At 47.6% G+C, this 27866-nt stretch overlaps 1 protein-coding gene across 1 annotated transcript; it reads left to right on the top strand.

Moving 5' to 3' along the window:
* Positions 1-965: 965 nt before the first annotated feature.
* On the top strand, positions 966-26753 carry AHCY (adenosylhomocysteinase). The gene is made up of 10 exons (XM_030963146.1): positions 966-1121; positions 2718-2908; positions 5606-5681; positions 7435-7587; positions 13033-13145; positions 15775-15982; positions 17429-17516; positions 18376-18493; positions 22628-22822; positions 25781-26753. The coding sequence occupies exons 1-10, from the start codon at positions 1094-1096 to the stop codon at positions 25910-25912; spliced, it is 1302 nt and encodes a 433-aa protein (XP_030819006.1). The 5' UTR covers positions 966-1093; the 3' UTR covers positions 25913-26753.
* The last annotated feature ends 1113 nt before the right edge of the window (positions 26754-27866 follow it).

The following is a 27866-nucleotide window of genomic DNA, read 5'->3' as shown; positions in this document are numbered from 1 at the left end:
CCACAGGCAAGGCCGAAGCGGGGCTGTGCCTCTTGCGTGCGCAGCAGGCATTGGCTGTGCCTGGGGGCTGGCAGCCCTGCCCAGCACCTGGCAGAGGGCTGCAGGCTGGGGAGGGGAACTGCCTGCAGCCAAGTCCAAGGTCCAGGGTGATAGAGCTGCTCACACCTTGGCCCCAGCTCTGCCTGGCATGTCACCCGTTGTATCCTGCCCATTGCTTTGGGCCCTGCTGCAGTGAGGGGTCTGTGTGCCCAAGGGTAACACTTCACACTGAACATCTCATGGGATCCTCTTTGGGAAGTGAAATAGGGAGTGCTGCCTGCTCAGTGTCCATGTGGCGAGGCCCGGCATCAGGAATCAAGGCTGCTCCTGCCACTGCCCTGGGACCTGCTGTGGTTTCATGTTACAGAATCCCAGAATGGGTGAGGCTGGAAGGGACCACAGTGGGGCTTCTGGTCCCACATCCTGGGTCAAACAGAGCAATCTCACAGCACGGATCTGGAATATCTCCAGTGAAGGAGACTCCACAGCCTCTCTAGCAATCTGTTCCAGTGAGTGGTTACTTGCAAAATAAATATCTTCCTCATGTTGAGGTGGAACTTCCTTCAGCTTCTGCCCATTGCCTCTTATCCCATTGCTGGCTCCCACGGAGCAGAGCCTGGTCCATGCTCTGAGCCATCCCTGCAGATATTTATACACCGGCTCCTGTGCTGGCACCAGTAGCAGTGCGTGCGGCGGCCGCCAGAGCCTGCTCGGGCAGGGGCTGAAGCTGCGGCAGAGGCCGCGCCAGGGGGCACATTCGGATGGGGGGGGGAAACAGGTTCTGGGGACGGGCAGGTTCTGTGAGGAGGGACAGGTTCTGCGGACGTGCAGCTTCCGCGGACGGGGCACGTTCTGGGGACAGCCCACGGACTCCATGCCCTCGCTGCTCGCAGAGGAGGCGGGCCCGCGGCCGGCCTGGCCCGGAGGAAGCGCCGGGCGGGCCCAGCGCCCAAGCGCAGCCCAGCCCCGCCTCACGCAAGCGGCACCGCCTCTACTTAAAGCGCGCCCGGACCAGCTGCTGCCTCCTCCTGTCCGCTGGCCACGCAGCTTCAGTATGTCGGACCGGCTGCCCTACAAAGTGGGTGAGTGCGAGCCCCGGGCCGGCTCCGCCGTGCTCGGCACCTTCCCCGGGCCGGGGCGAGCGCGATGCGGGGAGCGCGGCCTCGGCGGCTGCGGCGCCGCGCTGGATGCGGCCGCGGGGGGGAGGACGGCGGGTCCTGCCCGCGGCGGAGCCGGGCCCGAGCCCCCTGTGCGCTGGGGGAGCCACCGCGGGGGAAGGGGGCTCGGGGGAGCGGCACCGCCGGCTTCCCACTCGCGGTTGTGCTGCTCTCGCGGCCCGGCTGCCCGGTCCCTCCCCCGCCGCTCAGAGCCCTTGGCGGGAACAGGCTTAGCTCCGAAGGTGAAAGTATTTCCCATCCTGGGACCTTTGACTCATGTGCCCTGAAGGTTTTGGCGGGTATTTCTGTAGACCTGAAACTTCACAAAGAATCCCAGTTTATATAAAGAGTTGGGTGTTCCTTGGAGGCTTCATTCAAAGAACATTGGTGTGTAAGGCTCAGATTCATAAATAATTTACCCTAGAGGCTCTGAACCTAAAACACTGCAGGATATTTTTAAAGCAGCCCTAGTAAAGCTACCAAGCCCTTAACAGGGGTAAGTCTAAATCTCCTTGTCTTGATATATTTGTTTCTGTCGTCCTTTCCTGGCCTGTTTTCAGGCAGTTTTCAGTCCCAGTGGTGTACAGGCTGTGCTCCAGTCAGCTCTAGCACGTGCAATAGCTGCAGTGGCCCCAGGCTTCGTTCTGCAGCAAAATGCAATTAGTGTGTCTGTATTAAACCCAGCAGTCTGACTCGGAGTTCTGGTGTTCTAAACAATCTGTTTTCACGAGGTAGGTGACAAAAAAAGCATCTGACTGTGGTTTAAATGGAATGGTGAACTTCTGAAATCTCTCAAAGAGTCTCAGACCAAGTAAGAAGGACAGTCTGTGTTGGCTGCTGCTGCAGAGTTGATGCAGCTGGGCATTACCTGCTTGACCCTTGTGTTTTAAAGGCTGGGGTTGGACATCTGTGATGAATGCAGTAAGCCTGTCAGAAATCTCTCTTGCTCATTTTTTGCTGGACTTTTCTGCTGTAGATACTTTTTACAAAAGTAGAAGTAGACTGGTAACTAAGATAATTACAGTCACTTTAAATATTTTTTTTGGATCCAATAGGGAAGGACCTGCAGCTTTGCTGTGAGGAGCAGGAGCTGAGTTCAGCTCCTGGTGCACTCTTAGGGAGTATTCTCAGTGTGGGAAGCCACTGCCCTATAGCCAACCCCTCCCCACATGCAGGTCCATACTGTGGAAGTCAGTCTCTATAGGAAGTTTTGGACTTTTGGGGAGTGTCTGTAAAAAGTGCTTAAGGCTGTGGCTTACTGAATTCATGGACCTCGGGATGAGATCACAGTTGATTTATACCCCCTTGCAGTAGCATGAGGGGCTGTTAGGTTTGTCTAAACTTGTGTACCATAGCAAAGAACCAGGAAGTAACTGGAATAGGGTCTGGTTTTTCTGCAACTCTGTCTCCCAGCTGGGTGTTCAGTTCAGCTGTTGCAGCCAGTGCCTACCCACAAGTGTGTGAGCAGATACCAAGGTCTCAGCTATTCAAACTCTGACACCTGTCCTGCTTCCCTTGCAGCTGACATCAGCCTTGCAGACTGGGGTCGCAAGGCCATTGAGATTGCAGAGAATGAGATGCCAGGGCTGATGAAGATGAGGGAGATGTACTCTGCATCCAAGCCCCTGAAAGGCGCCCGCATCGCTGGCTGCCTCCACATGACTGTCCAGACAGCAGTGCTCATAGAGACCCTCATCGTGCTGGGGGCTGAGGTAATGTGGCTCTGAGTTTCTCCCTCTGCTCTTGGGTAACGCTCTGCCAGGTCACTGCTCCTGCTTATGTAACACTTTACGGAATCCTGGCAAATGTCTGTGCTTTTTGGATGAGGCTGCAATCTCCATGTGGATAGATTGTCTTCTCTCCTTCAGCAAGAAGCTTGTTGCTTGCCCTCAGCACCTCTGGGGTGTGGGGTGTGTGTGTTTCCTGTGGACAAGTTGCAGCTTTGAATGCCTGTTGTGCCCTGTGTGCAGTGCCCTGGGCAGTGCACACAGCTGCTCGCACGCAGCCATGCTGTGCTCGGGCTTGCAGCGCTGTGGCTGCTTATGCTGCAGCTCTAGGGACTGCTTCCAGCACAGATTAGCCTGTATTAAGAACCCCACTCTGCCCTGGTAAAGTCAGCAAAATCTAATGAAGTTTACTGAGAGCTCGTGCTGGCCCATCAGCTGTGCGGGAAAAGAACAGGGATGCACTGTGGCTTCAGGGACCAAGGGCTGGGATCTCCACTGAATTTTTTGTGTGACTATGGACCAGTTACTCTCATCTGTATTAACTGAGATACTTAGAAGCCATTTAGTGCCTTGTGTCCCATTCCTGACTTGCTGAATGAAGTCCAGACATCACAGCTGAGTGTTTGCTGTACAGAGCGTGAGGAGAGCCAGGTATCTGAGCACAATCTGCATTGCTTGTGTGCTGAGCAGGGAGCTGACTGGAATTTCGATGGATTGTTAAGTATGTAAATGATCTGAAGTTCCTTCTTCCTGCACTTTGGCTGCCCAGAGGTGCCCTATGTGGGATCCCTCTCTGAGAACAGTTAAGAATTGAGCAGTGTCATGCTGATTGAAAGGTGCTGGGAGAAGGAGTTTCCTCCGTAGCAGTGAAGGTGTTTCCTCAAAAAGAGAAGGAGGTAGGTATGGACACTGTGCCAGGTCAGCCTGGGCAGGGTACATGCTGCTGTGCAGGTGTTCCCCAGCCTGTTCAGAGCTGTCCTGTGGTTGCAAATGGTGCAGTGCTGAAGGAGAGCTTTGATGTGGAGGTACAGTCCTGGCTTTGTTCCAGCCACTCCACGTGGAAGTGGAACTCCTGTCCCTCCGCAGGATTTAAAAGGAAGCAGTAGCCATTGAAATTTGGGAAAGCTCCTTGCTGCTCCTGTTGGTTGCTGCGTCCCAGTATGACTGGCCTAGGAGGCAGCTGTGTGCTTACTTAAACATTGCCAAGCTGCTTTAAGCTGAGCCTAACCGCAGATCAGTGATATATGGGATTCATCCAAGTCATTCAGGGAGGTACCTGCAGAGGCTTGGTTTCTGAAGATGTGGTTGTACCTTTAAAGGCATGTGTTGCTGTGTGAACTCCTTGTCCTGATGCCTGTGGATTAGTTTAGGCTTTGAGTATGGATTCAGCCCTGGTTCACCTGTTCTGTCAGAACTTTGGTGCCAGAGAGGGAGGAATGAAACTGATAAAATCATAGCCCATGTAATGAGGATGTAGCCCACTGCAGCATAGTAACCTTGGTGTCCATTTTTTGACTGGTTTAATAAGAATAGAATAAATACTCTGTGCTTCATAATTTGTAACAAAAAATAATCCTTTCCATACCCAGTGTTATAAATACTAGGGTCTGAGCCTGTCAGGTGTTCCAGTTATTCTAGGCTCTATGTCACTACCACAAGTCTGTATCAAGTCTGAAGTGTAAACACTATATAGGTATTCTGTATACTTTGAATGTCATGACACCCCCTGATGTCACCTGCTGGTATGGGGGGAACTTGCAAAAACCCAGCTGAGGAGGTGCAGCTTTAGGTTGTGGATTTTGTTTTCCTGTGCTCCTTCCAGGTGTGTTTTCATGACAAGTGTTGGTAGTGTAGGCGGCTTCCTACTGCACCGTTTACTTCAAAATGTCACTTTTTGATCAGGTGGGCAGAGTATCTGAAAACAGGCTGGATGATTGTGCCTTATTGCCCTCTCTACTCAAGCTCTGTAACCAGTGAATGTGTGAATAGCTGTCAGTCAGCCCTGTGGGGAGCAGAGGGTATGTGGCTCTGGGATGTGGTGCTGTGAGCTGCAGTAGGTGTGCAGATCCTTTTCAGTACAACTCAGCAACATGCTGTTGCTTTTCTAGGTGCCTGAGCCTAGTTATGAAATCTGAGGAAAACACTTAGCTCAGCTGGAAAAGCTTCCATGACTGGAACACAGAGTGGGAGGTGGGTGAGCATAATCTTAGAGAATGCCTGGATTGAGTGTAATGTTTCAGCTGCATTTCTGACTCTTGTGAGTGCCGGCAGGTGTGTTGCTGCATGTCCATACCCTCAGTGGACACTTGCTGTAGGGCTGTTCTGAAAATCTGACCTTTATTCACCAAAACTTCCCAAACCCACCCTGTGGGCACCCTGTGCCTGTTGGGCACTCCTGAAGATCTGGAGTATGCTCTGGCTGTCTGGAAGAAGTGCTTGTGAGCAAGGATATGGCTGAATATATGGCACAGCTAAAGCTCATTCACATTCTCTCCATGTGACATTATTTTCCCTGACTTAGTCAGACATCCAGTTCTCACCTTATCTTTGTAGAGCTACTGAAAGAGGCAGGAATCTACACTAATTTCCTTCTGCTCTTGCTCCCTTTTTAAGTCCTGTGTTTGATAGAGTCCCTGATATCTCAGAACTTTGTTCAGCAAACAAAACTTGGTTGTTTTCCAGGTACAATGGTCAAGCTGCAACATTTTCTCCACTCAGGACCATGCTGCAGCTGCTATTGCAAAAGCTGGTATCCCTGGTAAGTTCTCCGTGTTCTGGTTTGGCTGAGTTGGGCTGTACTGCCTGTTCCTGCTAAATCAAATTGTACACACCAAGATCTTCTGAGCAAGCTTGATGATAGAAACGGCCCATCAGTGGTTTTTACAAACCAGGACATTTGATTCAGGCTGTGTTGCATCAGCCTGTGCCCAGGTCTCCCAGCAAAGGCTGCTGTTGGGCTCTGTTAGATCTCATTAAGATGATGGAATGGGCTGGGTGATGGAATGGAGTGGTGTGTAGGTGTGTGCAGCTGGATGTGTTTGGTGCTTTCCAGCAAGCTCTGTCCTAAATAGGCATTAGGAAAGGTAAGGGAACTGCCATGTGCCCTGTCACAGTGGCACAGTCAATACCCAAGATATTTTTAGGCTAGAATTAGCCCAGCTGTGTTCCTGCCTAATATCCCTTAGGTGCTGTATCAGGATGCTGCTGTCTTGTTACTGTCAGGTTCCAATAAGAAGCAATTCCTCATGGATCAGTATAAATACCTGAAGCTGTCTGCTGTGTAACTCAGCTGAAGGAAATGTAATCCTCAGTGCTGGGAACTGAGCCCAGCTGTTGGCAGAGGCTAAATTTGGTTTCTGGCAGTCTGCTTTGAGAGGGGCCTCTCATTTCTATTATAATTAATTATTGCCACAGGTCTTTCCCTAACTGTGGCACATTCTATGGCAGCAAAGTGATCCCTTCATCAGCCCCTTTGGCACTACAGCTTCAGGCATTGCCTCTGCTGTGGGATGTCAGAGGGCCGCATGGGATTCTTTAGACCTTGAGTTGTCTTCCTCACTGCTTTCAACACCCAAAACTCAACTGAAGAGCCATTTATAGGTTGAGTGTTTGTCAAAGTGTGTGACCGTTGCCATTTGTATCCTTATTCTTGGAACTTGCTCTCTTTCTTAATATTATGCCTCACATACAGAATTTATGAGACCCTCGAGGAATGCTGTTCCTTTGGCTTCAGTATGAGATCCTGAGACACATTAATTCAGAATAGGCAATTGCCTGATTGGCTTTTCATGGCTCAAGCAGTTTTCTGTGTAAACAGTGAAAACACAACAATTTAGCCGAATGTTGGGGTGTGTAAATAATGTGCCCAATATGTGTTTGAGTGGCTGAGTACTTCTGAGGATTGAGTATAGCATGAAGACAGTACAAATGCCTGGAAAGAAAGAAATCCTAGTGGATGCAACATACCAGTGGTGGCAGCCTGTTGCTGGGGCTGTACTGACATAGAAATAGACCCTGATTAGAGCAGATGAGGCACCTCAGCTTGGATTTTAGTGCTGGGCTAGAGAGACTAGAATTTAAACTCAGAGTTGGTGAAGAGTTTATATTCTGCTGCTTAGCTCATGCTGAAATCTGGTCCCTCTTTTCTGCTGTGCTAGAAAATGCTGTGGTTGTGTATTCATTTATCTGTATCATTCTGTCCAGTGGTTATTTCTAACAAGTAGGGTGCTGTGGATGTGAGTCTGCTTTAGTTTGCTTTGTCTTCTCCTTTTTAATATGGAAGAAGAATAAGGAGAACAATGAAGTCGCAAAATTTTGACCATGTTTGTGGCCTGGAACAGTGATTTTTCTGAGGTCTGTTTTTCAGTGCAAATGTCCTTGCTGGCCTGCAGGCACAGATAATCATCTGTCTGTCAGCTGCTGCTGGGTGCTGCTGATGAAATCTTCCTTTGGCTGCTTCACTACATGCTGAGTAAGAAACTGGCTAATGGTTTGTGTTTGTTCCCATGCAGTGTTTGCCTGGAAAGGGGAGACAGATGAGGAATACTTGTGGTGCATTGAGCAGACCCTGTACTTCAAGGATGGGCAGCCCCTCAACATGATTCTGGATGATGGTGGAGATCTTACCAACCTAGTTCATACCAAATACCCACAGCTGCTGAAAGGTGACTTGTGTTATGTTTTGGCAGGCACAGTTCTGCCTGGGAGGCTGTTTGGGTGGGGGGTGTGTAAAAAGAGGTCGGGGAAGAGGGACAGGCATGTGCAAACAGGCTGTGAAAATTCCTTACAGTTCAAGACCAGAATCTCTTACCTGCAGGAGCTGTTCCCACTTCTGCTCTGTAGCTGCAGTGATCTGTCCTGACCATAGTTCACTGAGCCCATTACCTGAGATTGACCTCTAAGTAGTTCTGCTGTCATGCCAAAAGCTTCCTGGAAGAGGGCTGTGTTCTAGAACAGCTCAACGTCTGTTTGCAATTAACAATTTTACATTAATGCATTTCTTACCTGTTGTCTTAGTGCAGTTCTGAATGAAGTCATTACCACCTGTAGCCTTCTGTGGAAAATGAACAGTTTTCCACCTTAAATACTCATTCAGTTTGTCAGTGAAGATGCTGATGAAGTCAGGAACTCTTGCTTTGGTTTGCCTTCAGTGAGTTAGTAAAACTGATCAGTGTGGTGTTGCTGGCATGTGCTTATGTAAAAGGTTTCTGTGAAGGGAATTTGACATGAGCAGGCTGATCTGTGCCTGGTGAGTATGACAGACTCTGCGTAGCTCTGCCACTGTCCATCAGCTGTGCTGCAGCAAGATGTGTGCCCAGCGTTGTTAAGGGGCACATTTGGTCTGGGATGTGAAGGGAGTTGGGTGGTGATACAGTGGGGTGTGTTGGTGCTTTTGTAGAGGGGAAGTTGCTGTAGAAGCCTGCTGGATCAGCTCCCCTCTGACTCCTGCTCTACTTTAGTAAGAAGATAGGAAAAAACCTGAAGGTGGCAGGCTGTGAGTAGGGCTGTTTGTGGGGAGTCTGGAGCTTTGCTCCTCATCCATGTGCTGCTGCAGGTAGGGGCGCCAGAAAGAGGGAAACTTTCTCTGTGACAAGCCTCACTTTGTCCTTCATCCTCAGCCTGATGTCACCCATAATCCAACACTCAACATCTTTGTGTTATTTAAACACAAGGTTTTCATTGGTCTTTGCTCAGCCTCTCTTCCATCAAAGGTCTGGTACTTCCTGGGTTGCCTCTTTGTGATATACATGACCTCTTGCTTTTCCCATGTTTGATGCCCAGGAATACAATTGGTCATCCCTCTCTGTCTTCCTGGTGTTGTCAGAGGCCAAAGAAAGTATTTCCCATGTTCATTCTCTGTTTTGCAGGGTTGTTTCCCTAACATGTACACCTTGGTTGGTGTCTGTTTCCAGAGGTACTTGAGCTGAGCTCCTTTCACACTTTCAGCCCTCCTGTTGTCCTTCTTTCTCCTCTCCAGCCCTTTTCACCCTCTTGCCACTCTTGTGCTCCTGGTGGAGAAGGCACCAGTATAATGCAGTGCAGTAGGACAATGGCTCTTGAACTGTCTCATGTTGTGACATACATGTGTAGCCTGCCTCTGATAAAAAACATCCCTGTCTGGGTTTGCTTCCTAAATTCATAGAAATGACTCTTCCTCTGGGGTTTTAAAAAGTGTAGGGAGGATGCAATATCTGTCAGTGTTTCCCTTCCCAAAATGTGTGGCTGTCTGCATTGGCTGTAGTTGAAAAGCTTCTTGCAGTAGTTCAGTAAATTAAAACTGATCTCATCCTTTGTAGAGGATGACAAACTTGATCTGTTCTACTTTCCAGTCCATTGCTCCTTGGAAACAGAAAAACTTCCAGAACGGGACTCACGGAGTAGAGTCTTGATCTCCTTAATCTGACATCTGTGCTTAGCCTTTTGCTGCAAAGTCTGTTTAAATGAAGTGTAGCATCCAATTTTGGTATCTTAGAGCTAACAGAAGCTAATATATCTTAAGGGCTTGTGGGGAGATCTGACCACTGTAGAGGTGGAATGAGAGTGACCTTGGCAGAGCATGCACAGTGTGTGGATTGTGAGCATGGGACACCTTTTGGCATGAGGCAGTTGAAAATGCCATTTGCCATTTAAAGGCTGGATAAATTTTCTGGGCTAATTTCAGAGGGAATTGTCTTCTGTGCTTCAGCTGCTTCTAATTTAAATAGTTTGGTCCTAGTGTGCAGCCAACAGTTGAAAGTAGTATTCCTTCAACTAAGAGATGAGTTAAATGTGTATGTGGAACTGCTCAGTAAGCTGCCTCTCTCCTGAAGTGTGTCTGCAGTTAGAGGGCAGAATGGCCTTTGTACTGTTAGCTTATTCCATTAAGCCAAATGCCCTTAATACCAAGATAAATAAAGGAAGAAAGGGGGGAAACAAGAACTGACCAATGGGGAAAGTCATCTGTGCAAAAGCCCTGTGTGGGGAAGACTGGCTCATTTGTGATTCATTGATCAGACTTGCTCAGGTGACAAATACAGGTCTGAGCATTTAGCGAGGTTGTGTCAGTTTGAATTAAACTTGTCCTTGCTGCAGGCCCTTCTCTGCTCTCCTGTCACTCAGGCATTGACCATGAGTGGTGTAGGCAGCACTTGGGGCTGCTGCAGAGTGGTTTAGAGCAGCTGTGAATGGCACCTGGGGCAGTGCTACGGTGCCTCCAGGGAGGGGAAGCTGTTGGCATATGGGATGTGAGGTCTGCTTAGTGCTGTGGAAAGAGAATCTGCTAAGCTCAGAACTCTCACTCACCTGGAGAGCCTTTGAAGGATGAGGTGTGTCTCTTATTTGCCAGATACACAGGAAGAGAGGGCAGGTTTGAACTGGAGGTTCCTGCTGTGACCTCCAAACACTTTTCTTCAAGGGGATGACTGTCCATGATCCAGGCAGTTGTTCTGGAAACTGATGCTTTTGGGAGACTGTCTACAGATCCTCCATTTCACTGTGCACAGGGCTGCACTGTCAACTTTAAACTCTCCTTTCTCCTCTAAACAAGCCTAAATATCCCAAAGCCTGAATGCATTCCCTCAGCAGGTGACCATCAGGGCAGTGGGGCTGTCGAGGGCTCTGTGGTGACATAGGAGTGGTGGGGATCAGTCAGCCTAATCACAGAATGGTTTGGTTTGGGAGGGACCTTTTAAAGGCTCTCTAGTCCAACCTGACTGCAATGGGCACAACATCTTCAACTCAGATTGCTCAGAGCCCTTTGAACATTCCAAGGGATGGGACCTAGAGCACTTCTCAGGGCAGCCTATTCCACCCTCATTGAAAAAGAAGATATATCTGGTCTGAATCATCCTCTTTCAATTTAAAACCATTCACCCTTGTCCTGTTGCAACAGGCCATGCTAAACACTGTGTCCACATCTTGTAAGGCCACTTCAGGTATTAAAAAGCTGCAGTGAGCTCTCTGGAGCCTTCTCCAGTTAATCAGCCTTTTCCCTTCTAGTTCTGTGGGTCTCATTTCTTCATGTGCTACAGAGTGGTCTGGGGAGCAATGGGAGGGTCTCATGGCTCAGTCTCAGGCTCCACTGGGGAATCTGTCAGAGTTGTGCTGTGAAAACCATGTTGAATTGCTCTCAGTTTCCTGCCTGGGCTTGGACCAGCTCACAGCTGGATTTTTTGAGGAGGATGGATTTGGACCAGACTTGGCATCTCTGAGTGAGCATTGCCCTGGAGCCAGGAGGCCCAGTTGTGTCATGGGTGGCATCACCAGTTGGTCAAGGGAGGGGGCTGGCCTGCCTTGCTCTGGGTTTGGGCAGCCTCCCCTTGAATATTGTGTGGTTTTGGTCACCACAATATAAGAAAAATGTTAAACTCTTAGAGAGTGTCCAAAGGAGGGACACACAGATGGTGAAGGACCTTGAGGGGAAGCCATATGAGAAGTGGCTGAGGTGTTCAGCAATAATTTACTGGAACTCCAAAATGAGGATTTTGCAACAAGATGCATCAGAAAGCAGCAAGAATGGGGCTCCCCCAGGAGGGGGACAAGCCAGAAGCCAAGGGTGGCCCCAGTGCAAGCCAGCCCTCACTAGCAAGCTACAGGCCCACAGGGTGCAGAGAGGAGCCACCAGCAGTCCTGGACAAGGAACCAGCTCCAGCATCCATCCAGGGTGCCCCAGAGCTGGTAAAATAGTGGTGAGACATCAAGGTCAAATTTCCATCATTGGGGATCTGCAGATGCCCTGTGTTCCATTTGTCCATCCCAGGGGAGCTGCTGGCACAGGACAGCCCAGGGTTCCCCATCTCCAGCTGGGGGACCAGGGATGATGAGCCTGGCTACATCCCAGAGCCCAGGCAGGCTCTGCAAGCTTAACCAACACTGGAGTTTGAGGAGGGTTGGTAATGTCTTGGGGAGGCAAGGAAGAAGAGAACATGGATTTGTCCACAGAAAAACGTATTTTAAAATAAAATGAGCAGAGAGGGAAAGAAGAGCAAAAAAAGTCCTGACAATGGCACTGCAGGAGGAAATGTTGAAACCCAGCGACACACAGTGAGGGAAGAATGGAGGTACAATAACAAGGATTTAAATGCTGTTCAGGGTGAAAATCAAAGCTTGGGCATGACCTTGAGGAGCACAATTCTTGCTTTGGTTCCGAGTGTCCCGGGGTGCATCAGGCTGCCTGGGGGAGGTGACAGTCCCACTCTGCTCTGCACTGGGGTGGCCCCATCTCGAGTCCTGGGGGCAGGTTTGGGCATCACAATATAAACAAGATCTAAAGCTGTTAGAGAGTCCAAAGGATGGACAGGAGGAGAATGAAGGGCCTTGAGAAGAAGCCCATGAGGAGCAGCTGAGGGCACTTGGTCTGTTCAGCTGGAGGAGCCTGAGGTCAGATCCCACTGGGGCTGCAGCTCCTCCCGAGGGCAGCTCTGATCTCTGCTCTGGGACAGGGAATGGCTGGAGCTGTGCCCGGGAGGGTCAGGCTGGATACCAGGGAAAGGCTCTTCCCCAGAGGGTGCTGGCACTGCCCAGGCTCCCCAGGGAATGGGCACGGCCCCGAGGCTGCCAGAGCTCCAGGAGCTGCCAGGGATGCCCAGGGTGGGGCTGTTGGGGTGTCTGTGCAGGGCTGGGGCTGCCATGGGTGATCCTGGGGGTCCCTCCCCGCTCAGGACATTCCATGCGGGCCGGGCTGAGCGGCGCCCCGGGCTGACAGCAGAGGGCGCTGCGGCGCCGCAGAGCGCGGCCGGGCCGGGGCCGCTGCTGAGGCCGATCCGGGCCCCGATCCCGTCCCCGTTCCCTCCCCGGGCCCCGATCCCGTCCCCGTTCCCTCCCCGGGCCCCGATCCCGTCCCCGTTCCCTCCCCGGGCCCCGATCCCGTCCCCGTTCCCTCCCCGGGCCCCGATCCTGCACCCGCTTGCGTTCCCCGGGAGTCGGGCAGGCACAGCACAGGTGCAGAGGTGTGTGGCTCTGAAGCGTGTCCTCTGGTGTTCCTGCAGTTGTTCGAGGGTTTTCATCTCTTCCCCGCTCTCTGCCAAGGGATTGTTGAACTTAAGCCTCTGGGGGATGCTCCCAGCCCCTGGATGGCCTGATTTGCACAGTATTGACTCCAACTAAGGTGAATACTCTTATTCTTCCCACAGGAATTAGAGGTATTTCAGAAGAGACAACCACTGGGGTTCACAACCTGTACAAGATGAAGGCAAATGGGACCCTAAAAGTGCCAGCTATCAACGTGAATGACTCTGTCACCAAGGTAATACAGACAGAACCCTTCTGCAGTGTTCTACTCTCTGACCAGCTTGATGTTGGGATGTTGTCATTGCCATGAAAGTGTTCTTTCTCTTGCTGAGCTTCTCCTGATCTGGTTCTGAACAGAGATTTCCACCATATCCTAAAAGCGAGCCCCTGATGTCATTGTAAATGCCCTGTTGTCAGGATATCAAAGTTTTTTGTATGTAAGGACATCCATTCTTCTGCTGTTTAATAATGTGAACACACTTTTGGAGATCATGACTCCTGGGCACAGTCAGTACTTGTGGCAAGGAGTCTGTCCTCACTCTGAGTAGCTTAAAGGCTCCCAGACAGGTGTCAGATACCAGCTGGAAAAGAGCGTGTGACCTCCTTGAGCTTGTGCTGGTAAAGGTTGGTTGGTCAGCCTGTGGCTGATCTCTGTGAGCAGCAGATGCAAAAGAGAGGGCAGGAGGGAGATATTTATCCCTTGGTTAGCTTTAGTGCTGCTTCCAAGATAAACCCTGGTGAATTGAAAATGAAGTGGAATGGTTTTTAAAGGGTGGTGGTGCTTTTTGGCTGCAGATGAATTATAGTGGGAATTAAAGGTGTACTAAAGGTTTATGTGTCTTGATGTCTTTTAAGTCTAGTTATTGACTCTATTTCAAGTTGCCATACAGACATTATCCTGTTGGGTTGGAAGTTCTCATGTTGTTTGGCCTGCCTTCTCTGCAGTTTGCGGTCTCCTTTCTGCTCACTAAGATGCACCTGACACTTCATAGGAAGTGGGCTGGAGTCCAGTTAATGTTAAAGGAAGTTCTTCACATCCTTTTCACACAGATTTGTGCTGCTTGCATAATAATTATTAGTACTGTTTAGTAGACTTGGAAATTCAGATGTTTCTAACAAAGCCTCTTAAAGGGATTTGGGATTCTAGTGCCAAGCAAGTGCTTGTTTTCAAGTATTGTTTGGTATTTATACAGTACAAGATTTGTACTAACCACAATTGCAGATCTCTGGGAAAATGTGCAACTGAGCTGACAAATTCTGCTCTCCCAGTTTGATATTTCCAGTTGGTGCCAGGTTCCTGTGCTAACATTTGGAGAAAGAAGGCAAGCACAGCAGCCAGCTCTGTTCTTCCCCTTTGCCACTCAAATGTGTTTTGGGTGGGGCAGATATCTGCATCCAACACTCTGCTCTCTTACCTGCATGGGAATGCACAGACACCTGGAAGGCTTTGACTGCAGTTGGGGGATTTGGCGATGAGGAATCAAAGCTGACTGACCATGCTCTTTTCCTCCATGCTGCACGGAAAATCTGCAGGACTAGGAAAGAGGGATACCAACTGCAACTAGCTCTAGAATTTGAAGAATTGTTAACACAATTTTCTGATATATTAATGGCAGTTATGCCTCTGCTAATGGTTATAGGCACTGAGTCAGGAACTTCTGGATCTGAGGTATAATTTGTTACACTTTGGCCAGTTTCTGCTGTGAGTTTATCCCATTTCTGTTCATACTTACAAGAGCTGCAGGTGTTGTGGGTGTGCCTTCCACTAGACCAGATTAATGCCTCTGGGAATTTAATCTTAAGATTGCCTGTAGCAGACAGTGCTAAGTAAAAGCAAGAAGGATTGGTGCCCTAAGGCTGTAGAAAGCCAGGACAGGCTTTGAGACCAGAATTTTGCTGTGAATGGAGATTTTTTAGTATTGCTTCCTTGCAATACTAAAGCACAGCACATCATTAGTAGCCAGCTTCTTTAGAAATTCTTGGCCTCTGTAGCTCCCCAAATAATCAAATCTGTTTGTACAGCCCCTCTTCCTGATCAAAACAAAAGGCTGCAGAAGAAGAAGGAGCATTACAAAAATCAACACAACAAGGTGTGTTTGAGTTTAGGAAGGTGTTCAAGGGGTGAGGTAGTGTTTGATGTCTGACTTAGCTGGGCACTTTTGATTGGAGGGTCTGGCTGTCAGTGTCAGTGTTACAGTAGGAGGATGTTGTGTGATGGGGCATTAAGAGATGAAATCCAGGAGGTCCTGGTTGCAGTGACCATTATTGTGAATGGATGCTTGCTGAATCTTTCTAAGTCTGAGCAATAGTGAGTGACAGCGTTAGGGTAACTCAACAGAGATAGGGTAACTCTTCATGGGGAAAGATGTAATTTGGATCCTCTGGGGCTGCAAGAACCAGTTGTTCCTGGTTGGTGTGGACACCTTGCTGCTCTGCAGGCTGGATGTGTCTTGCAGAGATAAGATGATATGCTGCTGGTGTGTTTTGCCTTCCTGTGGCACTTGGTTCTGTTCATTGTCTGATAAACAGCAGCAGGGAACTGGTGAACATATGGTTTAGGAACTGGTGTGAAAGACACTCAGGTTACCTCTTAATCAAGTTTTTAGCGAGTCCAGGCCCTGGTCAGTAGATACAGTGTATTTATGAAATGCTTCTCACCATAATGAAGCTTGTATCTGATACAACTCCATAGATTGAAACGGGATAAATAAAAACATCTAACGAGGTTGTCTTCTCCTGTCCCTCATGGTGGTTAAAGTATTAAATGACTCTTAGTACTTGCACATAAGTCCATTTTCTTTCTTTAAGGAAATTTCACTTGAGTGGCTTTCATCTGTTTTGAAACTGCTTGTTTTCTCCCTCAGAGCAAGTTTGATAACCTTTATGGCTGCAGAGAGTCCCTCATTGATGGCATCAAGCGTGCCACAGATGTCATGATTGCTGGCAAGGTGGCAGTGGTGGCAGGATATGGGGACGTGGGCAAGGGCTGTGCCCAGGCCCTGCGGAGCTTCGGAGCCAGAGTCATCATCACGGAAATCGACCCCATCAACGCGCTCCAGGCAGCCATGGAAGGTGGGAGCTGAGCAGAGCAGCAACTGAAATAAATAGGACAGGAGATCTTTCTTCTTTTTTAATGCCTTTATTAAAAATCAGCTTGGGTGGGAGGAACCGACGGCTCGCCCTCACGCTGCCGCTGCTCCCAGGAGTGGCACGGAGGAGGAGGAAAAGTGCAGCTTTGTCTGCTGGTCTGCAGGCAGAGCTGGGGCTTCCATCCCCATGAGAGCACCAGGAGATTCCCAGTTTTTTGGTTTGACATTCGAGGTCCTCTTTCCAGCCGACATCTTTTAGGTTAGGGTGAGGGGTAAAGAGGGTCTTAGCGGACACTGGATTCTGTTCCTCATGTCTAGACATCACTTCAACTCCTCAGTTCTGTGTTGGCTCATTGTTTTTAGGGGTTTTTGCTAGGTTTGGTGAGGGGCTTCTTCATTTGCATGCAAGTTCCAAAGTCATTTGCATGCCAACTTCGTTGTCCCCTCCTCTTCACCATTTCGGGTGCCATCCTCCAGGAAGCAGCAGGGTGCCACTCGACAAAAAGGGGGATTCCCAACCATCAACAACAGATAGTTAACAAAAAACTATTAACAACAGGTGACTACAACAATAAGCAGTTAGAACTTCACCCTGGCAGCAACTGGCCCAACCTGTGAACTCTGCAACCTTTTAAAAAAATGGGCAACTTTTCTACTCATAACAGCAACTGGGGCATCTGACAGGGTCTGTGTGTCAGTGGAGAGCAATAAATGAATGTTGGCCGAGAAAGATGCAGTGGTTTCAGCCCTGTCCCTGCTGAGGTACAGCTGAATCCAGTTTAACTGTAGGAATTCTTTCCTTGCAGTTAGGGAAGGAGTTTGTTACTTGAGGCCTTGAAGGTGTGTTTGGAATCAAGGATTCAAGACCATGGTGGGGAGGGGTTTAGGGCTGAGGGATTGTCTGACTTGTGCAGTTCTAATCTCCAGTGTGGGATAAGGCTTGATTGGAATTAAAACATTATTAAACACCAGGCCTTTACCCTCAATAGGTTTTTTTGAAGAGCAGTGCCATGCTCTGTCTTTCCAGCTGAGCCCAGGGCATGCTCTGGAGTTGGGTGCCTCATGTAACTGTGCCTCTTGGTACCAGTTTATCTCATTTCTGTTCCTACCTACCAAGAACTGCAGGTGTTGTGGGGACACTTCTTTGGCAAATTTGACCCCCTGAATCTAGACTGAGTGCTGTGCCAGACTGTACAGATTGAATGCAGAGATCCACAGATTTGAAAAGGGTGATGAGGGATGGGTGGTTTTTCTATCATGTTGGTGTTTAGCAAGACCAGTGTCCCACTACCTTGCATCATTTCTAGGCCAGGTGTGGGCAGAAACATTTGATTCATTCTTTCTTTGTACTTTTCTACTTCTAGTATTGTGTCCCACTTGTTAATAAATGTTGGTGGTTGTTAAGAGAAGTAACTTTTTCTCTTTTCAGGTTATGAAGTTACAACCATGGAGGAGGCCTGCAAAGAGGGCAACATCTTTGTCACCACCACTGGCTGCACTGACATTGTGCAGGGCAGGTATGGCCAAGCCACTTGCTTTAGTGAAAGTATACCTGTACAGTTAGATTTCATTTTTAAAATGCAATCATAGTCTGTCAGCAGTTAGCACACAGTCTGACTTCTGGACATCAGAATTTAGCATGAATTTAGTGAGAAATTAAGTCTTTGGTCAGTTTGGTTAGATATTGCCTCATTGTAGTTTTTCCTGGCTTATGGAATGTAAAGATAGAGAAGGCTGCAGCGAGGTAGATTGATTTCTGGAGAATGAAAGCATCAGGGCTGAATTCTGTGTTAGGCCAGACAAATGTGAACAGAAGAGGAGGCAGGTAAAGGTTTAAAGTGATTCCATCTGTAGGTGCATATCAGCAGCTGAAACCAGCCTGTTCTCAGTGTACTGCCCTGCAGTGTTTGGTTCTGCTTCTCAGATCTCAGTTTGTAGCCCCAGCTCCACACAGACTCCTTCCTTTCTTTTTTGCCATGATGACTGTGCATGTTGTAATGGAAGATCAGATTATGTGGGGGGAGATGTAAAACTGCTGGGAACTTCAAAGTCATGAAGAAAATTATTTCTTCTGTGTAAGGAGAATAACTGCAGGTATTTGTTTTGACCAATCAAACAAAAGCTTATTACTTTCCATACTGGGAAAATACTTTCTCTCCAGTAAGTTTTTGTATCTTTGGGAAATGTCCTTCCCTAGCAGCTTGAAAGTCTTTTCCAGTAGACTTGCCATGCCTTGAGGGGTTACCAGCCCCACACACCTTGTGAGAGTCAGTGCAGTTACTGAGCTGGGCACTTCTCAGGGCTGTGGATTGGAGCATCTGCTGAGGGAGAAAACTGTGTGGATTAACTTTCAATACAACTTTTTTTATTTCACAGGCACTTTGAGCAGATGAAGGATGATGCCATAGTGTGTAATATTGGCCATTTTGATGTGGAAGTTGATGCCAAGTGGCTGAACGACAATGCAGTGGAGGCAGTGAATATCAAACCTCAGGTGAGGCAGCCTTTCCACAGGCTCTCCTGCTGGAAAAAAACAGTAGCTACTCAGTGTCCATTTCTAGAGAGTATTTCTCTTCAGCTTCTTCAGTCTTTCTAGCTTTGTTGGAAGCCACTGTTGCTCTGGTCAGAATGCAGATTCTGCTAACCTGGGACAAGCTGCACATGATAGTCTTGGGCTGGCATGAAAGAAATTGTTTCCAGTCCAGTGCCATCTTTCTCCATGTGTTCCCACTTCATTGATAGACAGGAGCGTACCCTTAGTGCTGGTTGTAGAGATAATTAATTGCATCAAGTCCATTCAGCTTTGATGTTTGGGGCATGGCCAGGGGGTATGCAAACGTGCTTGCTTCGATAGCCCTGAGCTGAAACAATGCCATAGCTCAGCTTCCAAAAGCAAGGTAGATGAGAAATACAGAACAGACCATTAGACACCCTATAAAACTTAAGAGCAGAGCCCATAGATTGCCTGGTGCCTGACCTGAATCTCCTCTTTTGGAGCTGTTTGCTCAGGTACTGCTCTGCAGCAGAACAGTCATGGTCCTGAGGGAATCTCAATGGAATGACTTTCGGGATTCTGTCAAGGTTTAAAAAAACTCACACCTCTTTGTTTTCAAAGTGTGGTGTGTTTTTTTAATCTACTCTGAAATTGAGGCCTCAGGAAAGCCTACCTGGTGCTTTGCCAAACTTGGGTTTCTCTTCCAGACTTGGCTTCATTTTGGAAACCTGTGTGGACAGAGCAGGCAGGATGTTTTACCCTTGCTTAGCTTGCATGCCTGCCATGTATTTGCTTTAAGCTATGGCTGTAGCTACACAAGGAAAATCAGAATCTGAAAATTTCAGCTTTTCAACTGTGTGTCTTAAAGCAGAAAAACAAAACTGAACTAGATCACACCAGCATTGAGGGAGAACCATAAAGCAAACCAGGTCTTCTCTGACTTGGTGAGGGTCTTCTGGTTACCTTTTGAAGAGGGAATGCCCTTGCTGATAGCAGGGTTTTGGGACAGATTTTGTACTTTTTAATAACACCACACCCAAACATACTTCTCAGATCTCCATCTGCCCTTCTAATTTTCATAAACTCCCCTGTGGCTTATTGGCAAAAGTAATATTAAGCAAAGTGATATTAAGCAGCTGTGAAAGGTGTGTTGGGTCATTTTGCATGGTCTTAACCAGGGCTGGAGTTACACCCTCAAGTTCTCACTTGTGTTCAGGTTTGTTCTTGCCTATGGCCTTGGTGAAGCTGACTCTGCTCAGCAGCTCTTCTAGAGGAGCCCACAGGTACCTGCCTGCTTTCTGCTAGCTCAGGTTGTTTTAAAACTAAACCTTGGACTGATTGAAGAATAAACATTGTTGAAAATTTAAGTGGGTGTTAATATGGCACCATACAAACTCCCTACACAGAGGCAGTAAATCCCTTTTTAAATGCTTTGCTTTGAGGGCCCAGTCTGGCATTGATGATAGAGTGTAGTAAGGTGCAGTGTGGTCCCAGGTGTGAAAATTGTAACAAGTTTCTGGTTTAAAAAAAAATAAAATTACCTTTTGAAAAGGATGAAATTGGGGTCAGGGTTGTCCATATGGATTAATGCTAAAGAAATCTAACTTTCTGAATATTCAGATTTTTTACTAAAACCTGGCAGCTTCTTTTCTGTATCCTGAACCAGAGAGGGGAACATAGTACAAGAGCAAAAATCCCTGACTTTCTATGAGGAACATCTCTCTTGATGAGAGGATTAATGCCAGGGCTGAGGTGGGTTAACTTCAGCTGGAGGTACAGAGTAATTGAGACTGGGTCCAGCATGAAAGTTTCAGTACCAGTGCTGGGCTGATTTAAGAGATGTTTAATACTTTTATAAGAAAAACATCTTACTGTGCCATTGTGACTGATGTGTTGCTTTCAGAGGACAGGTAAGGAGGAAATAGGCTTATTACTGAAAAGCTGGCAGGTTGGTTTGGCTCTGGGTTTGCACTGCAGCCCTGCTCAGCTGTGTTTGAGTATCAGAGACTGACCTGCAGCACAAACTCAACTTGAGAGGGCAAGGAAAGGTCAAGGTCAATGAACTTTGGCTTGTAAGTTATTCCCACATAATGGGAAGGGAAGTGTAAAGCAGCCAGAAAGTCCAGAGCCAAGTAAATTCCAATGGGAAAAAGGAGGAGGTATTTGTCTAAGTGTGGAGAGGAGCTTATTGCTTGGATAATATGAATTCTACTTCTGGAGCAATTTATTGAACTTACTGAACTTATTGAACTATTGAAATCAGCCTGTTCTGTCTGCTTGTATATGAGATGGGTTGCCACAGTACTGACTTAGGTGTGGGGTTCTATGCACAAGCCAGCAGCTATCCAGGGGCAAGTTGTGTGGATATTATGTAAGGATATAAGATTTTGACACCTAAACCACCCAATGCAGACTTCAAAACTGAAATGCTACTTTAACTGCTCAACTGTCTTTCAGTAGTTCAGTCTGTAAATGCAATGTTTGTTATAAGTAACACTGTAGCTGTTCTCAGGATTTTTCATGTTTTGCTTCCCAACTGGTTCCTTCTTTTGTTACTTCCTCCCATAATCTCCTGATGGCCCATATGGTGCTTTTTGGGAGTACTGAGTGCTGTCACTGCTGGTCCACAATGGAGAATCGGGATCCAAAATAACAACTGCAGCTGCTCAGGGGGGGATCATTCTTATCCCGCCTGCTGAGTGCTTTTGGGCAGGAGAAATCAAGGCTGATTTAGGGCTGCTCTTTGAGGTGGTTACTGCCTGCATGTGTTGTGCTGATATCATAATAATCTGTCATGTGAACCTGAGAAGCAGAAAATGGTGCTGTGATTGAAGCATAGCTGGGGCAGGCAGGTGGAGGCGCACACCTGCTCTGAAGGCAAAATACCTGTTATAAAAAACATGGTTTGTATTGGTTTGCTCTTGGCATCTCTGCTGAAGTCCTGCACAAGGATGATTTTCAGAAGACTGTATTGTTACAATTACAGCTTCATTACATGTGGCTTTTAACTTACAGGCCAAAGCTTTAAGAACAAAATTGAAAGTTGTGTTTTACTTGATATTAAATGACTTTTAGCTTCTGAAATTTAAATATAGCTGTGACCCTTTTAGGTCTGTCACAGTTGCTCTGTTGTGCTAGCAGAAGACAAATGGTCTGAAGCATTAGGCTTTGTCAAAGTTGGTTGCTGATTATGTTTTAAGTATTTCCAAAGTGCTCTACTCCCAAATGCTTGTTATGAAGTGAGCAATAAATACCAGTTAACACTGAATATTCTTGTGACTTATGGGCCATGTTGGTGTTTCATTATTGCTTTAATATTGTAAAGTCCTCTAGGGTGAAGGCAGGGCAGAGAGGAGCTAATGAGAGGTGAAAAGGAGAAGCAGAGTTAAGTTTAACATTGCAGGAGTCCAGTCTGGCCCAGGCAGATGGGGCACATGTTAAGTGACATTATCTCCTGAGTTGTGTGGGACAGTCACGTTATCTGTCTCCAGAGTTGTGTGGGACTCTCACAGCTCAGGCTCTGTCTCCTTAGCCCATCTGAGCCTGGATTCTGTGTGCAGAGTCCTGCTGTCCCTGGGGTCCATTGGGGAGGACCACGTGGTCCCCCAAGAGCAAAGCAGGGTACACCAGGAGCCAGGACAGCTGTTTGTTGTATGTATTGGCCTTGCAGAGGTGGGAACAGTTCCAGGGGACCCTCAGAAGGCTGAGGGCTCCAGCCTGTTACCTGTGTTAGATGCCAAAGCTCTGGACTGCTGCATGCAGAGGTGTTCCCTCTTCCCTGTCACCACGCACCAGTTGTGACCAGTGGGTGTAGATGAACTGGGATTTACTGCTAGCAGCACATTCCCATCACACCTGGCTGGGACTACACTGGCATGTGGAAAAGCCAGGAGTGTGGGGAGAGCTGGTTAAAGGAATTGTGGGGAGAGCTGGTTAAAGGAATTGTGGAGCTGGTGAAGTACGAAGCGGATGCCGAGATGTGTGTGCTGTGAAGGCCAGGGTTGCTGCAGGCTTTGCAAACACCAGGGATGGGAGAGAGGGGTGTTTGTGTTACACCTGAATTGCTGAGGGGCAGGGAAGCCCCCTGAGCCCCAGGTTTGCTCTGTGCCTGACGTGGCCCTGCTGCTCCCACAGGTGGATCGCTACACCCTGCGCAACGGCCGCCACATCATCCTGCTGGCCGAGGGCCGCCTGGTGAACCTGGGCTGTGCCATGGGCCACCCCAGCTTCGTCATGAGCAACTCCTTCACCAACCAGGTCCTGGCACAGATTGAGCTCTGGACCCACAGTGACAGATATGCTGTGGGGGTCCACTTCCTGCCGAAGAAGGTGAGTGACAGCCACACAAGGGTGCTGGTAAGGAAGGCAGCTTCAGGTGTGGCTTTGTTGGTGCTTGAACTCATTGAAGGTTCTGTCCTTCAGAGGATGTTTGGCTTTGGACATGCTGGGTGTGAATGGGCAGTTCTTTTGTGTACAGACCTGGGAACTTGTGACAGAACATCCAGTCACTTCTTGCCTTCTCTAAGGTGCTGGGAAGCCCTGTGCTGCCTCAGGGCAGTTGGAGAGCTTCTACCAACCAGCTTGTTCTTTCTACAAACCTGTCTAGCAGCAAAGTGTAGTGGGCAGAGTTGAAGCTGGAGTGAAACTGAATCCTTTTTACTGTGGTTGATAGAGTCCTGATCCCATTTGCCCCTGAGAGAGCTTATCACAATCTGGTCTTAATAATTTCACAAAATGTTAATGACAGATTTCCTCAGATTTCCCTTTAAACTTATCTCTGTGTTCTTTGTTCTTGGGAAAAGTCTGGATCGTGTCGCAGCTTGCATATTCCTTTTAGAAAACTAACATGGTTTTAATTTTCTAAAACAAGCCTGAGAATTTGAGATGGTTCATGGAAAAAGATGCTGGAGTTAAATCCCACTGCTTTTGGAGCACAGCCAGGTGTGAGAATAAATGTGAAAATACTTTCCATTTGGGAAGTAGAATGTTTCCGTTTGGGCTTATTAATGAGGTGTTTCCTGAAGAACAGGATGAGTTTACAAATTCATCAGTTAAGGATCAAGCAAAGCATACCAGAAATGCAGTGTAGGAGTGGATCAGCAGACTGCCACACTTTTGTCTTCAAAGGAACAGTGTTATTGACAATTCTCTTGAAAATAGATCCCAGTGTTGCTGATAAAATGTGACTTCATCCTCTCACTGAATAACAATTTTTAGTAAGCATATTTGAACTGGAAATACATAGAAATGAGAAGTAATACCCAAAGCAGTTAAATATGAATTTGCCTGTTAAGGGAGCATATGGCAATGATCTCCTCAGGTTCATCCACTGTGACAAAACACTTTTGACCCTCTGTGCCTCACAGAGGGCTTTATTCAAAGAATAAAGCAGTCACCTTGTCAGAACCAATAAAAGAGCTTTCTGTGATAATTTTCTGGGTTAATGCCTTTCCTTGTTCTGTGCAACTGCTTTGAGGTCCAAATGCAAGACTTAACAATTTCCAAGTACCTTACCCTGCGGCTTCTTTGACTGCAAGAATATTGCTTTGATTGGCCATTACAGACCTGCACACATTTCTGCAACATGTGTTCCTGGAAATCCAGGAAAACTCTTGTCTCTATGTTCTTGGCACGAATCTGTCCTGCTTAGCTTTGATTTTAAGGTGAGAATGTCTGCTTACCTTTGTCTGAATTTGTGTGTCTCTGTGTCTAAGTCTTGAAGTGCCCAAGCTGAAGGAGCTCTGAAACAATTGATCCCTGCTGCTGCTTGAAAACCTCATCTGGCAATTGTCAGGGACTCAGTTCCTTTTCAAGTGGGTGGAATCTGTCTTAAATTCACTGGAAATACACCTGTGAGAGCTTTACACCTCTGTCTAATCAAACAGATGAGAATTTCTGACCCTCCTTTTTTTTGTTTCATGGCATCCTGACAGGATGTACTAGGCTTAAATACTTGTTTCCCTTCTAAACACAGACCTTCCCCTTAGGTTTTTGTTCTTTCATGGTTTACCTGACTCTTTGGTGGATTTCATGGTTCACTGCCACTATTTCAACCATTTCCCCTTAGGTTTCAGATTTTGTCTTGTCACCTTTGGCTGTCCTGGTTCCCTAAAGGCAAGGGAAAAGGTCCACAGTGGTCACTGTGAGCAGGCTGAGCTGCAGTGAGTTACCCTCTGTGCAGAGGGGGCTTTTTACCTGGTTCATGGCATGGCATTACTTCAGAGTAGTGACTTTGTTACCACAGGCCCTTGGAGGGGGAAATCCAGGACTAGTTTTTGAATCATTTAGGCCCTGCTGGTTCACAAGCTGCAGGTTTGGCCCTTGATTGTTTTGTTGATCTACTGCCCTTCAGTTATATTGCAGCCTTTCATGTCTACTAAAGTAATATGTGGGAAATATTGCTGGTCTTCTCTGTGCTGCTGGGATTTAGACTTACCTTGTATCTGTTTCCTCTGCAATGATTGCCTGGTTTTTCCAGGAATTACAAATGGTCAGACTTGTCCTTGATCCCTGCTTGTGCTGTCCTTTCTACCTCTGAATATCCCTGGTGGCTGTACTTCCCCCCCTGACACAGCAGCTTGGTCAGCATCCTCCTGTTTGTTTTCTGATTCTCCTATACCTGCTCTTGGAGCACTTAACTGCCTTCTAACATTATACATTTTTCAGTTTCTTGAGTTTACACATCTGCCTGACACCTCTGGGATAGAGAAATTATATCAACCTTTCTGTGCTTGTGTCCTACAGCCCACCTTGGTTTTATTCTTCATGACGACAGTGCCAGTGGATACAAGTAGTCTTGCTGAACTGGAGATTCTGGAATGAATTTCATTAGTCCTGTGCCCCTAAGATGGGATATCTGGAGAGGGCAGGAATTTTTTTCCAGTGTTAGGACCTACATAATATTGTAGGATGACAATGTAGCATGTCCTGGTGTCTTTGTAGTGGAAACTTCATCATTTTACCAAACTGGATATTCTTTTATCTGAAGAGTTTGATCTCTGTTCTTTGCTTGCTGGATGGATGTGAATGTGTAAATGAGATTGAAAAGGGTTTGAATATATAAAATCTTCTCTCACTTAACCTGACTCCCTCAAAAGCACAAGGCTTTTCCATGTGAGTGCAGGTCTGTGCTCAGACAGGTGAGGGATGTTGGCAGGAAGAAAGCTGTGTAAGTCCCCCTTGTTGCTGCTGTTGGTTTCCACATATTCATTTTGCCCTCTGGACTGTGACTTCCTGAACTACTAGAACTCTGTTCTGATGTTCTTATCTCAATGTTTTGTTTTCCAGCTGGATGAAGCTGTGGCTGCTGCTCATCTGGACAAGCTGAGTGTGAAGCTGACAAAGCTGAGTGACAAACAGGCCAAATACCTGGGCTTGTCCAGAGACGGGCCCTTCAAGCCAGACCACTACAGATACTGAGCAGGTGGCACTGCCCAAAGACCAAAGTGCAGGGATACAACCTTCCAAAGCTCTTGTGTGTGCTGGACTTCTGAGGACAAGCCTTTTGCCATTTTCCTCTCAGTGCTGCACAACCCCTCCCCTTACCAGGGAGCCTTCAGGGCCCTGTCAGTGGATGAGGATCACTGACTCCTGGAATTAGAATTGCTTATTTAGCTAATGTCACAGTGAAAAGGATCCTGTGCACCTTTTGTTGGTTTGTAATGCTCCAGTAAGGGGGAGCAGGACAGAAGGTGGCTAAATGAGAATGTAGTCTTGCCACACAAGTGGCTGTCAGCTTTGAACAGCTCACCATGAGGTGGGGAACGGTTTCTGCAGGGAGATGCTTTTGCCATGCTCTGCTCCAATCAGGTAAATCCCAGTAGGACACTGGCAGTGTCAGGCCCTCTCCACAACAGTGCCCTGGTAAAGTGCACATTGTGAAACTGGAGGAAATAGGGAGGATGTGGTTTGCTTGGTGTCCTTGCTGTTAAAGCAACTCAGCCTCCTGTTCAGAGATCAGAGCTGGAGCTTTTTCCTGGGTTTACTTCATTGGTTTTGGTCAGAACCAAGACCATTTTGTGCTTCTGCCGTACCTTGAGGAGGGGTGAGGCAAGAGAGACTTTTAGCAGCCTTTGAGAGTGTTGTGAGCAGCTGAGGAGCCACTGAGGGGATCATTGGGTTTAGGGGCCTTGTTCAATCCTCTGCAGACACCAGCAGCACACTGTTACCCCCAACTTGATTTCTCTGAGTTGTCATGTCTGCTGTATAATGTTTGTCACTGACTTCAAGTGCTTTTATTAAAGATCTGACTGTGGCCTGACTTATTTTGTGCAGTGAGATATTTTGGGGTTTGCCATGGGTTTGTTTACCTCTGTGTGATCTTTAAGCTACTGAAAATATTTGATGTACCCACGTGGGGTGTCCTCAAGGCAAAAGCTCTTGCTGTGGCTGCTCTGCATCCTGTGCTGGGGCTGGGAAAAGCTGCTTCTCAGGAAATATATGAAGGGCTGAATCTTACAGGATGGTCACTCTGCCCACACAGATTTATCTCCATATGCCATGGAAGCTCTTTCTTGCCACTGTCCTCTTCAGCCCAGCATTGCACTGCAGACCACCTCTGTTTCTGGATGTAAGAAGATAAAAGGTTTAGAATGATGTTACAAAGTGATTGAAATTCTCAGATTCATGCCCAAACCTCAGTGATCAGTTGGAACAGATGGTGGGGAGTGTGAAGTGTTGGAGGAGGAAACAGATGAGTAAAAACAAGATGTTGCTCAGTGTTCAGCTTTTTTCATGGTTTTGTTTTGCATTGACCTCTAAAAAGCACCAATTTGAACTGAATTAGGGTCCCACAGGGCCCCCATAGGTGACTCCATAATCATTAATGGTGATTATCCTTCAAGAGACACACAGCAGTTGAGTACACATCTCAGTGTAGGTGATGTGCACCTTGGGCTTGTGGCACAGTGACAATGGTGGAAAATGTCACTGTGGTAGAACAAGTGCTGTAGGAAAATAGGGACTGACTTATTCCTTAGTTTCCACTACTTGGGCTTTGGCTTCTCTCCCAGAATGTGACCACCCTATGGTGAAAGTATTTTTCTGTACATTTAACTGGAATTTCCTGTGTTAAACCTGTGCTGGCTGCTTCATTTTCTCCCTCTGTGCCTCTGGGAAGGGGCTTGTTCCATCTTCACTACATTCATGATTCCACAGACAAATCAGGGAAGTGTCCAGACCAGCTCTAAAGTACCAGGAGTGGCTGAGGGAGCTGGGAAGGGGCTCAGCCTGGAGTAAAGGAGGCTCAGGGGGACCTTGTGGCTCTGCACAGCTCCTGCCAGGAGGGGACAGCCGGGGGGGCTGGGCTCTGCTCGAGGGAACAGGGATGGGACAAGAAATGGCCTCGAGTTGTTCCAGGGGAGGGTCAGGGTGG

This window comes from Camarhynchus parvulus, chromosome 20 (genome assembly GCF_901933205.1).
Source record: "Camarhynchus parvulus chromosome 20, STF_HiC, whole genome shotgun sequence".
Taxonomy (NCBI): domain Eukaryota; kingdom Metazoa; phylum Chordata; class Aves; order Passeriformes; family Thraupidae; genus Camarhynchus; species Camarhynchus parvulus.
Note: the sequence above shows the minus strand (reverse complement) of the source record. Positions and strands in the feature narration are given on the sequence as shown.